At 45.7% G+C, this 13,608-nt stretch overlaps 1 protein-coding gene across 1 annotated transcript in view; it reads right to left on the bottom strand.

Moving 5' to 3' along the window:
- ZMYM4 (zinc finger, MYM-type 4) overlaps nt 1–13,608 on the bottom strand; it is a 50,327-nt gene that overhangs the window by 32,018 nt on the left and 4,701 nt on the right. The window contains exon 4 of the mRNA XM_015407803.1: nt 3,009–3,054. Within this exon, the coding sequence (XP_015263289.1) occupies nt 3,009–3,054 (46 nt within the window). The remainder of the gene's footprint in view (nt 1–3,008; nt 3,055–13,608) is intronic.

Here is a 13,608-nt window from a genome sequence, read left to right as displayed (position 1 = left end):
TGACTATATTTGTAATGTTGCTTGTAGAAAATGAAGAAAGCATTTGCACGAGCAGGCTTAGGGCAGCTTACATGCAGCCTCCTGACCTAGAAGGATGTTAACTCTGCTTAGGACTGCACTGTAAGGCGTTTAGACTGTTAAATTCCATAAATATGCCAAACAGTATAATTGTACATGCTGAGTTATTAATGACACATTTTATGTATCGTTTCAGTGGGTGGCCATGTTGGTCTCCAGTAGAACAACTAAATTCGAGTCCAGCAACACCATAGAGACCAGCAAGATTTTTGGGGTAGGAGCTTTTGAGGGTCAAAGCTCCCGTTGTCAGATATATTTTATTTATGTATGTAACTATACAGTGAACCTGACATTCCAGGATAAAAGCCAAAGAGATTAACGTTCCAGTGAATCATTCATATTTACAGAAACTGCACCTAACAATTGTTAAAATGTGTAATAATGTTAAAAAATTAAATTTCATCGTTTTGCAATAACAGGTATGTACTTTGCTTCGGTCGTTATTTATTTATTTATTTATTTATTCAATTTATACCCTGCTAGAGATGTAAAATTTCTGGAAATTTTGAAGCTCGGAAAAAAAACCCAGGTCCCGTCCCCCCCAGAAAAACGGAAATTTTCTGATAAATTGAAGAAGAAAAATGCTACATTAGCACTTCTTTTTTCTTTTCCAGATTGGAAGTCATTCTGTTACTTTAGGAACATAAAATATGACTATGGACAATTTTACTTGGCATGAAATTATCACAACTAGCATATTAAAAATATAGTGTATCCAAACAATTATTACAAACAGAATTTACTTTTTAAATAATATTTACTTGTAATTGTAACAAATGGAGTAACAGTCTCCTGTACTGTTTACTAGTTTATGTGGAACAGATAAAAACACCTCCACAAAACAATTTTTTTAAAATCCAGAAGTAACAATTATTCATATTTCCTTTCCACAGTATTAAACAAAAATAAAAAAACCTATTCTTATAAAAAGAATTGAAGAGGGAGGAAGTGTATAGAAGGGAGTGTGGGACTAAGATTCAATGAATGGGGACGTCCTAAAGGAAGAAATGCATCTTGTTCTTGCATTGGAGAGTTCAGTTTGTAACCCAGGACTTGCTTGTCCTTAGTGCACAGAAATTAGATTAATCTGATACTATACATATTTTTTAGAAATGATTTGGAAAATATTTGAACACCTTGTCTTAAAATATTTTATTCATCATGTTAAAATAAAACGTTCCATAATCCCCCCCCCCCCCCTTTTCATTTCTCAATTTTTCAGAAAAAGCCAAAAAAAAGGCTTCAGGAAAAAAAATGGTTTTTTCCCGAATTTTACCGGTTTTTTGGGGAGCCTTCACATCTCTAACCCCGCCCTCCCCGCGAGCAGGCTTAGGGCAGCTTACATTAGCTGGTACATAGGTACCAATACAATTCACATAAAATCATTTGAAACAGTTAAAATACAATTATGATACAGATGCAATAAAATCATAAAATCCTAAAGTGCTGGTGGTAGTTCATACATTACTTGACATGGCGTGTAAAAGAATGCATACAAATAGACAGTTTCCCCACTCGGTGCTCTCCCTCAATCCCATGGTGGCAAAGGCCAAATATCAAAACTAGGGGCAGGATCTAAAGCCATACTTCTTGGTGGTAGTCATGCATGCGGCTCCTTAGTTGAAAGCCTGGTGGAAGAGCTCCATCTTGCAGGCCCTGTGGAACTGTAAAAGATCCCACAGGGCCCTGATCTCTTCCGGAAGCTCATTCCACCAGTATGGAGCCGCCACTGAAAAGGCCCTGGCCCTGGTAGTAGCGAGCCTGGCATCCTTGGGGCCCGGGAGGGTCAGTCGATTTTGAGACCCCGACTGTAGTGCTCTCTGGAGTATATACGGGGAAAGGCAGTCCTCAGGCATGTCAGACCCTGGCCATATAGGGCTTTAAAGGTAAGCACCAGCACCTTGAAGCAAATTCGGTATGCTATTGGCAGCCAGTGCAATGTCTTCAGTGCAGGCCAGATGTGCTCCCATCTGGGAAGGCCCATCAGGAGCCTGGCCACGGCATTCTGCACTAGCTGCAGCTTCCAAATTTGTGACAAGGGCAGCTCCATGTAGAGAGCGTTACAGTAGTCTAGGCTCGAGGGGGCCATCGCATGGATCACCGTAGCCAGGTCATTGCGGTCGAGAAAGGGGATCAACTGCCTAATCAGCTGAAGATGGTAAAAGGCCGACTTAGCAGTGGCTGCCACCTGGGCCTCCATCGTTAAGGAGGCATCCAGGAGCACTCCCAAACTCCTAACCTCCGGCTCTGGCACCAATGGTGCCCCATCGAAGGTCAGGAGTGGGATCCCTACCCCCGACCCGCCCCGACTCAAGCACAGGACCTCTGTCTTTGCTGGATTAGCATAAGTATCAAACTGGCTCATAACTGAAGTCTCTTCTGGCATTATGAAACACTTAATCAACATAGGACAGTGTTTGAGCATTTGAGTAATAGTGCCATCCTAAGCATTTATTCAGGGGATCTTACTCCCTAGTTAAGTGTGATTTCGACTGCAGCCTGTATCTTTTCTGAGCAGTCAAATAACCAAGGGCTGGATCCAAACTGCATTTTCTATCTGTAGAATGGAACTTTTCCACCTCCCCTTCTCCTACTACAGGCAACTGACTTCCATTAATTGCTGCTTCTTAGATACAAGAGACCCTGAATAATTACATGAGGGGCATCACCAGCTGGAAGGGGAGAATTGACGGGAAATACCAATTTAGTCTGGATCCAACCCAAAGGGGCCAAAAGAATTTTACTTTAGGAAGGAATTCTCAGATTTGCTGATGACCTGAGAAGGTTTCTAGTTACTTTGTAATATATGGCTCACTCTCTTGAGCCACAAGAAACCAGGATTTGAGAATCTTAACACAGGAACAATAACTTTAATTCACAAAACATTTTGACAGGAAGGTTGTAACTGAAGGAATGAAACAAATGCTTACGTTTTCCTCCAAGGTTTCCAAAAACTGCATCAGTTTTGTCTTCAAACTGCAATTGGGAAAAGAATCACATCATTATTCTGCTTGTTTTATGTAAAACAAAAACTCTTCCCTCTTTCCCAACTCTCAGTAGAAACAAAAATAAAACAAAATTATGTAGAGGACAAAAATGTAATTTGTTTTATTCTATTTATTTCTTTAAAAGATTTCTTCCCCATTCCAGAGTGGTTAATTGCAAGATATAAAGCCAACAGAAGAAGAAGAAGAGAAGAGATTGGATTTATACCCCGCCCTTCACTACCCAAAGGTGTCTCAGAGCAGCTTACAAACTCCTTTCCCTTCCCCTCCCCACAACAGACACCCTGTGAGGTAGGTGGGGCTGAGAGAGCTCTTGCCAGAAACTGCTCTTTTTCAAGGACAGCTCTTATCAGAACTATGGCTTGCCCAAGGCCATCCAGCCAGGTGCAAGTGGAGGAGTGGGGAATCAAACCCGGTTCTCCCAGATTAGAGTCCATACACTTAACCACTACACCAAACTGGTGTAGAGAGAAGGTCTCCTGATGTCCCAACATGGGTTTCCCTGGCACAGAATGTGGACAATATGAAACCAACCCACAAATCTAACAAACACGAGAGAACAACCCCTGGGAAGTTTCAACAATTAACACACGATTTTACCAAAAACACTGAATAAAATTATCACCGTCACAGTGATTCAGCACTATTACAGTAATAAAAGTAGATAATGTAATTGTACTAGTCCCTGGTTGTAGCAAAACCAACCAGCAACAACGCTGTCCTAACAGACACTTGTATTAAACCAGGCAAGGATGCGGTGCCTTTCCTTTACAGGACTAAGCCATCAGAAATGATTACTGCATAGGATTGGGATCTGCCCTGGCTTCTTTTGGCATCTGGGATACATTCCCTCCTTTTCACGCCCAACACTCCAGCAAGACAGAATGTACATCTAGGACAGTTAATGGCAAGGTGATGGTGATGCTCCGCACACATGCTCTTTCACAAGGAGGTGCACAAAAAGCCCTATGCCTGCACAATGGCTAGAGTTGCCAACATCCAGGAGGTGCCTGGAGATCTCCCGGAATTGCAACTGATCTCTAGGCAACAGAAATCAGTTGCCCTGGAGAAAATGGCTCCTATGGAGGGTGGAATCTATCACCCTGTTGAGGTCCTTCGTATCCCCAAACCCCACTCTCCACCCCAAAATCCCCAGAAATTTCTGAACCCAGAGTTGACAACCCTAACAATGGTATATGTAGGGCACTCTCCCCATGAGCAGGAAACCTGCTTTTCCCAGGGTTCAGCCCACATGGAGAGATGCATACACTTCTCTGTACCTTCAAGGTAACACATGGGTGTCGGGAGCAGGTCAAAACTTGCCATGGTGATGTCCCTTCTGCCACTGCATGTGTAACATTCACAAACTGGTACACAAAAACAGCTTCTGAGAAGCTAGCCCTGAACTCTGAAGCCAGTGTTCCTCAGAGCCGGCACAGTTCCCCAAGCCCATCTGCCCTCTTTACACTGCCACCTGTCCCCTCCCATATTCTTGGCAGTCAACTCAAGGATTTCCCAAGGGTTCATTCAAGTTCCAGTCTAGTCATCATCTGCAGGCAAAAGAAAACTTCTTGGTTTAAACTGCTTTTGGCAGCTGAACCTCAACCCCAGCTGGCAAACACTTAGTAAGGTGTTAGGTAAAGGTAAAGGTGCCCTTGCTCGAAAGCCAGACGAGTCCAACTCTAGGGCTCATCTCCGTTTCAAAGCCGAAGAGACAGCGCTGTCCGAAGACGTTTCTGTGGTCATGTGGCCGGCATGACTAAACACCAAGGCTCACGGAATGCTGTTACCTTTCCACCGAAGCGGTACCTATTTATCTACTTGCAATTTCTTGCTTTCGAACTGCTAGGTTGGCAGGACCTGGAACTAGAGACGGGATCTCACTCCGTCACGCGGCACACTCGGGTCACGAACTGCTGAACTACTGATCTTCCACAGCCTGCAGTTCAGGTGTTACAAGGAAGGTAATCCCCAGCTAGAGCGGGTAATGAGCCTGGGAAAAAATGTCTGTCTCTTTAACAGAGGCCTAATGTGTGGAAATGGGCGACTGAAACTTTTCACTGCATGGAGGTTAAGAACATCCCATCATCAGCTTCTGCTAAAGGGAATGGACATTTTTCTCCAGGCCTGTTGGTAACCCTCTCCCCAGTTCAAATTTCTGTTTCAGCCCATAAATTCACTCAGAGGTCCTTGGCAATCTGACATCTTTTAATTCTGGCTACCCAGCTGCGGTATAGATTCAACCATATTATAGGGTTCTTCTATGATTACTGATAGAACACACAGGTCACAAAGGAAAAAATGCTATGCAAAGGAATAATTAATATTTATAGGATTTTAATTTAACATCTTTTTATTTTTTTTCTCCCTCTCTCCTGGTTGAGCCTCCTAAAGCAAGGCAAGATTAAAAATATATAAAATAAAATCAGTAAGCTGCCATACAGTTATATCATCCAGACATCACAAATTCAGTTTTCCTGCTATCTGCAAAATGAACAGTCAAGTTGCCTGTTTGAATTTATTACAAAAAAATATCAGTCAGTCACCATCAATAAAAGTTAACTTTTCAGAAGTCTGAGAGACCTAGCTGCTTTTCAGAATTTGCTTTCTGTGCTATTTTACAAGCCTGTTCTTGTTATTTTTATAAAAATACATCTTAAAATAATCTATAGAACTTTTACCAACACTTTCAGTTTTTAAAAAAACTTTTATGTAGAATGCATCCACGATTATCATGGCCAGGAGTGGACAAATAATGTATGAGATTTTACTGGCTGTGCCATTAAAATCTGAGATATTTTTCAGCCTGGTGCGTTGGGGGAGGGTGAGGAATTGCTCCCTACCCCTGGGGCACACAGCAGCACTGATTGGAAGGGGATGGGGTAGGGAGGGAGACACCAAAGTCAATCTCACTGCCCCTCCCACATCTGGGAAACATTGTTCAGCATGGGGGGGGGGGGGAAAGAACTGCAGCTCCTCTGGGAGCCCCTCCCAGGATTAAGTTTACAGGATGATAAAAGCAGCCCACCGATTCCTACCTTCGAAGCATCTAGGAAGGGAGAGGAGTGCACTGGCTAACAAAGAGCCAGCCTGCTGCATATACCTGCTGCAGGAAAAGAATCACTTCCAACAGGAAGCGAACCCCTAGAGGTCAGGAGAGCCATAGAGAGCTGCTAAGAAGGGAAGTCTGCGTGAGTTGTGAACTCAGAAGAGCTTTGCTGGAACTGGAGAGCCCCCTAGCAGCATCAGCCGTTCCAGCCGCCTGAAAACTCATCCCTGGTTTTGTCTCAATAAAAAAAAAGTTGGGACAAAAAGGTCACATGTTCCTCAGGATTCATTCCCAATAATATTCTCTAGTATGTTCAAGTACACCAGTTATGCTGAGAAACACAGCCAATATAACACTCAGCACTAAAACAAGACCCCTGACTCTCCCCAACTTGCAGAAAAGAGAAATGAAATTTATTCCCACCTGCCCCCAACTCCCGTTTTTCAAATTAATGCGCACTGCACTGCCAAACAATTGGTTACTTTGGGATTGTGGGTTTACATGTATCACTCTAAATGTTTTGAAAATTTAGCTCTTTGTGAATGTAGGGTGATGAGTTATTATAGCCTAAATTATAGCCTGCAATAACCCTAAATTATAACATGCAAATATATCAAATACATGAGTACTGTTCACACATTACAGTGAACACACATATGAGCCATGTACACAGTTTTTCTTTACATGTATGTCAACACATGTGAAGATTCATGTGTAACTGAAACCACTCAAGCTATCCACATAGTGATATTTTTCATTTGTAATGTGAATGCATGTTGGCTCGCTCTTACAAACAGATGTACACATATACATGCAGGATATATGTGCATTCACTATAAAGTTCGAACAGGGCTATAAACAACCAAGATTGCCATTGTAAGGTTGCCAGCACTAACAACTGACAGGAGAGGGAGGGGATGGGGACAGGGAATTTTATCACAGAGTTATAGAGGACTCCTAGAGCATCATGCCAGCATGGTGACATCATTTCCAAATTTAAACCAGAAGTTACGTTGCATCACCGGTGGAAGGCTTTTCTCCATCCCCCCACCCCCAATCATGTTGAGCAGTAGTGGGGACAATGGGCAAAGAGCAGGAGCCTGCGTGCGGGGAGCTTGCATGTGGGGAGGGCGGGATATAAATGGAATGAAATAAATAAATAAATAAAGGCGACCTGGTAAGCCTAGTTGCCCAGGGGTTTTCAGTCCTATTCCTGCATCTTTGATAGCAGCCGGACAGACAGAAATTAAGTGGGTGAAGCTTTTGCTGTCACTTCATGGCCACACTAGGCAAAACTTCACCTGTCCAATTTTTTGCAAGGTATGTTGGAGACACAGGAACAGGGCTAGAAAAAGAGAGGGCTACTGTAGCATGGTCAGCTACCATGCTATTTCTCATGGTTCCATCTCTACTGTAACAAAAGGAGAACATGCAAAATATTTTAGTGTCACACTAAACCCTTGCCTATAAAAAGAATAAAGAACATGAACATATTTAAGGGGGAAAACTAAATAGACCAGAGTCATTGCAACAGAAATAAACCAACGACACTCCATTTATACCCTGCTTTTCTCCCCAATGGGGTTCCAAAGCAGTCACCATAATTCATCTTACCATTTAAATAAATCCAACCATGTTGAGGGTAGCGATGGACTTTAACCAAGATTTTTTAAAAACAAGTTTAGGTCAGGCTTTGCAGATTCCCTTTAAGAAGCTGTCCCTTTCAAAATGTTTCAGAAGAATACGCAATAAATATAGACATATCACACACATTTTTCTATTCCCTGTTCTTTATAAGCCATATGCAGAATACAATCATCACTAGGGAACTGGGCAGGCTGGGGGATTTCCTGTGCCTAACAGACACTGCAGGGCAATGCTCCCTCTAAGCTGCAGAGTCCTGTGAGCAAAAATTCTACTTTGTGAGCTACTGGCATTAAAGTTGTGAGCGAGCGATTTGGCTACTGCCTAAATTAGTTTGCTCTGGAGCCATCCTTCCTGAGCTGAGACAAAAATGAGTGAGCCAGAGGCTAAAAATCTGTGAGCTAGCTCACAGTAACTCAGCTTAGAGGGAACACTGCCAGGGTATGTTTTGCTTAATTATAAAAGTGTAACGTTTCCTCCAAGGCAGCAGACAAGGGATACCAGTGCTCCTGGGGAAGGGAAAGTATAGCGGTGGGACCAGGCATGAATGGAAGGGGGTGGAGAAGTAGAGGGGCTCAGCCCCCTTCCAGTCTGTGTCCCATCCCTAAGGTGGTAGGTAGCGGGGTTAGGACTAAAGACCTCTCTCCAACACTGGTGCTGTGTAATGCCAGGTCCATAAATAATAAGACCATGGTCCTCCAGGATTGCCTGCTGGAGCAGGATGAGGATCTGGCGTGCATAACTGAGAATTGGGTTTGAGACAGGAAGACAGTAGCTCTCTCCCAATTGGCTCCTCCCAGGTTCTCGGCCCTCCATCAATCCTGGACTAAGGGGCGGGGGGGTGGCTCTGTTCATCTGGGGCGGCTTACTCCTTCAGGGCACTCCTGCCACCGAAGCTCACAGGCACAGAGTGCACTGGCATGGTGTGGGAAGCTGGGGAGATTTTGGCTATTTGGCTAGTGTACCATCTGCCCAACGCACTGACCAATAGTCTGTTGTCCCTGGTGGAGGCTGTGTCAGGCTAGGCACTGGAACACCCTAGACTGATAGTCCTAGGCAACTTCAATGCCCATGCTGACGATGCAGCCTCCACACAGGCAATGGACCTGGTGTCATCCCTGGGGGCACTAGGAATCACCCAATATGTAACGGCCCCCACTCAACGAGCAGGGCACATGCTTGATTTGCTCTTCGTGGTGGGGGTTACAGTCGACTGGATCACTGCTACGGCAGTGCCATGGTCAGACCACCATGCCCTGAACGTTTCACCCTGACCCCACTTGGGCGGTGAGTGTATTTTAGCTCACCCACGGAGACAAATGGACCCTACGCAGCTTCAAATGGCTCTGCAGGATCCGATGCCCTCTGGTGACTTGTTGGATGAGCTAGTGGAGAACTGGCACAGCCAACTCTTGGCAGCCATCAACGAAATTGCTCCCCAACACCCTCTGCGCCCTCACTCTAAGCTGGCACTTTGGTTCACCCAGGAGCTGCAGCTGATGAAGTGAAGGCTCAGATGGCTAGAGAGAGAGTGGCGGCATGCCCGTGACGAAGCTACAAGAGCATCTTACAGGACGTTTATGAGATTCTATGAGATGGCAAAATACTATCAATTAAAAATATAAATATTATCAAATATATCAAAATACATGTATTTATTACAAATTAGATAAAACCAGATATAGGCCCAACAGTTGCCTCGAAACAGAATGAGACAAAGGTATCAAACCGAAAACATATGTGATCAAGACCATATACGTTTCGGCCAATTTGGCCTTCCTGTGTCATTAAGATTTCTAATAAAATTATTTTTAATTGGTCCTATTTTCAGTATTTATTGTATTACTTGGAGCTAATGTACAATATATATGTTTGACCACTGGGGATGGCCAAACTGGCTGAAACGTGTATGGTCTTGGTCACATATGTTTTCTGTTTGATACCTATGTATGATTTTATTCTGTTTTGAGGCTACTATTGGGCCTCTATCTGGTTTTATCTAATTTGTAATAAATACATGTATTTTGATATATTTGATAATATTTATATGGTTTTAATGTTTTTGATTGACAGTATTTGGCCCTTATATTTATGGGTAATTAACCTTTTGGTTTCTTAATTCAATTTGTTTGGGTTGAGTTTTTCTTCCCTTCTCTTTGTTCCCCCACTAGGGCTGCCAGCTTGGGGTTGGGAAATACATGGAGATTTTGGGGGTGGAGCCTAAGGAGGGCAGGGTTTGGGGAGGGGCAGGACTTTGATGGAGTATAACACCATAGAGTCCACCTTCCAAAGTGGCTATTTTCTCCAGGTGAACGGATCTCCAGGTGAACTGATCTCTCTCACTTGGAGATCAGTTGTAATCCCAGGAGATCTTCAGCCACCACCTAGAGGTTGGCAGTCCTAGCCCCCACCCAGGAGGATCTTTTGACTTTTTCTTTAACTTGCAGACTCTCTGGGCTGCATCACAAAAAGGCTTTGGAAAGTCCATTCCATTACCAAAGCAGTTGGCTGTGTAGCATAGACAGTGATCATTCAAAGCCCCCAATTCACAAGTCCCCTTGGCCATGTGGTCTACTTGCATGGTTGTTTGGATCTCGACCATCCATTCTATACATCTTTATAAGCTCATCAATATTTCTAGTCTGCTTGTCATAGAAAACAGGAGGAAACATTTCAGATTCACTCCTGCAGCGGTGGGGAGAAGCCTCCCATGACCCTCCCCAAGAAACACAGCTACTGGACCTATCATCCATGGAATTTGTGAAACAGCGGATTCATTCTGATGGATCTGTTGGTAGTGATGTCATAATGCCCCTTCAAGGATGGCTTAGTTGTAGTGGATATGTTCTAGCCTCTTCTTAATTTGCACATTTTTATAAAACTCTTAAGAGCTATTAGCTTTTAGCTCTTCCAAAGGCTGGTTCACATATGCTTGTATAATGTGGCCATCAAGCAATGACTTGCATGTGTGAATGCAACATCACTGACATAATGCCACAGATGGAACATTTGCACCCCCTCAAAAAGTGATTTTCATTAGAATCCAGAGAACACATTCAGCTCCTGTCAGTTCTATGACAGTACAGAAGACTCAATGCATGAGTGAACTAAGCTTGCTGCATTTAGAATTTCATAAGAGGCATTATTCCCCTAGTAAAAAGCCCAGTCTCTTGATATTATTTCCAATATATTCTGCACATAACCACTTAGGCACGGTTTGGCACCGTCTGTATGAACTATGTGTTTTCATACTACCCCCCCTTCCTTGCCAATTTGGAATCAGTTACTGATTTCCTTTAGCATAAAGCCTTAGTGACTGAACTGTGGGGTTTGTATTCAAACTCCAAACCAGGATTTCCAACCATTAAAAAAACCCACGATTTGCAGCCTCGATCTGGAGTGAGAATGCATATCACAGATAGGTAGTTCAGATGGAAAATCCAAACTATGGCTTGTGCCAAAGTGGAGGTTACTAATTGGTTCTGGCCCTACAAAGGGAAGGGACTAGGGTTGCTCATCAGCATAAGCTTACTCATATACACCTGAATTGTGCTGTAGTCTTAAGACTGTAAACCTGTTATTTCAGGACACACACATACTGATAAATCACTCCTTCATAAAACAAAGCTGTCTGTTTAAAAATATAACTTCTAGCATGTGTTCAGACTCAGGGCCGGCTCGCCCACTAGGCGAACTAGGCATTCGCCTAGAGCGCGAGTCGGCCTTTAGGGCACGGGAGGAGAGGCAGGGGCGGCCGCCACATTGGCAACCCTGCCCTGGCTCTCCGGAGAAGGCCACCTGCCTGCAGCTCCTCCTGCTTCTGCCGCTCCTCCGCCCCCTCCCTTGCCTGCCTGCCTCCGCTCTGCCTCCGGGAGGACTCGCTGGGTCCTAGCGCTCCCTGCTCTGCTGGGGGATCGGAGCACTGGCCGTGTCCAGAAGCTCCTCCCCGGGGTTGCTGAGCTCCCCCCCGCCCTGCATGGCCACCGCCGCCAAGCGCGGCCCCTGCGCCGCCGCCTTCGACTCCCCGGAGCTGCAAGGTAAGGCAGGCGGGGGCGCAGTGGCTTGCGCACAGCCTCCCCCCCCTCAAGCCCAGCTACCCAATCCCGGGGAGGGGAGGGCACCCACTCCCGAACACTGCCACCGCCCTCAGTGCCCCCAGTGAACCAGAAATGCTCAAGCCAACTTGCGCCTGGGACAAAGAGCAGCACGGGTTGCAGAGGACGCCTGCAGTGACTGAGCCAATTCAATAGTAGTCTCCAGAGAGTAGCGCGTAATGTTCTAAAATACACGCTGGGGTTGCACGCGGCTCTTCTGACTGGAGAGACCTCCCTGCTCGCATGGGTGCGCGTGGGCGTGGAAAACGAGGGTGCTGCCCTCCGCGTGACTCAGCCCGAACCTCAAAAGTACTTTCCAGGTCTGAGCCCACTAAAAGCGAACAAGGCGCTGCTCTGAACGTTACAGCTTCCCGGGACGGCGCACTGCTGATATTATCTGCATAAATCGTTGGTGAAACATTGCTGAAAGGTGCACGTGTAACTGTTGAGAGCCACATCAAAATGGACTCGTGGAGGCAGGAGAGTCGGGGGGGGGGGAAGAGACCAAGAAGGTTAAGACCTCTCCCTTCTCCTTCGTGTTTCCCGCGCCCGAACACCACCGTCACCCTCAGGCCCGCCCGAGTGCCTCCCTCCCTCCAGCTCCAGAGAAGAAGCAGGGGGCGCAGTGGCTTGCGCGCAGCCTCCCCCCCTCAAGCCCAGCTGCCCAGGCCCAGGGAGGGGAGGGGGCCCGTGCCCGAACACCGCCGCCGCCGCCCGAGCGCCTCCCTCCCTCCAGCTCTGGGGAAGAAGCAGGGAGCGCAGTGGCTTGCGCGCCGCCCCCCCCCCCAAGTCCAGCTGCCCAGGCTGCTGCCCAGGCCCGGGGAGGGGACCCGCGCACGGTGGCGGCGGGGGGAGGCGGCAAAAAGGAGGTTTCCAGGCCCCACCGGGAGGTTGGCATCAGCGCCCCGCCTAGGGTGCAGAAACACCTCGGGCCGGCCCTGTTCAGACTTCATTCTGACTCCATACTACCATCTATTCACTAGTGACCAAGTCTACTACATTACGTTGTGACTAAGCATATGATGCATTGCTGATTTTTTTGAAACTGAAACTATGGAAAAACCATGAGGCCTTGGGGGGCATACTTCCTATACCTCCATGAGGCAGGGATTTTTCCAGCCCTGAAAGAGTAAGCAGGAATATAACACTGGATGCATTTATGTTTGTGGAAGAGAATGCAAGCTTTGATGCTACATTGCTCTCTTCATTTAACAGAACAGGAGAGCAGACAAACATAATGCAAATATTAACAGCCACTTCAGGAACACAGTGCCACTAACAACACTGTGACATGAAAAATGTCATAACGCACCCTAATGCTTTGAACATAAGAATAATCATGGTTTGTCAATATGAGAAAAAGCCTCTCTCCCTGCACACAGAGATTTAATTAAAACCTGCTTTTATGGCAAAGCATCATTTGTTGTTACATCTGAAGCAGGCAACTGAATATGCTTCAACTAGCATAAGAGTCACAGCAGCAGCTGCTTTGGGCACAACAGATGAGGGCTGAAGTTCCTGTCCTCCCACTGCTCCATAGCCACCTGCTTCCACCACTACTCCTCGCTGCTGCCAAATCCCAGATATATGGTTTGTGAATGCCTAGAGTGCAAAAATTATGTATCTCTTGGGGGCAGGGGTGTTTCTCTCTCTCTCTCTCTCTCTCTCTCTCTCTCTCTCTCTCTCTCTCTCTCTCTGTGTGTGTGCGTGTGTGTGTGCGTGTGACTTGCGCTCTATG

The sequence above is a fragment of the Gekko japonicus genome, unplaced genomic scaffold (assembly GCF_001447785.1).
Source record: "Gekko japonicus isolate JY-2015 unplaced genomic scaffold, Gekko_japonicus_V1.1 scaffold2944, whole genome shotgun sequence".
In the NCBI taxonomy this organism is placed as follows: domain Eukaryota; kingdom Metazoa; phylum Chordata; class Lepidosauria; order Squamata; family Gekkonidae; genus Gekko; species Gekko japonicus.
Note: the sequence above shows the minus strand (reverse complement) of the source record. Positions and strands in the feature narration are given on the sequence as shown.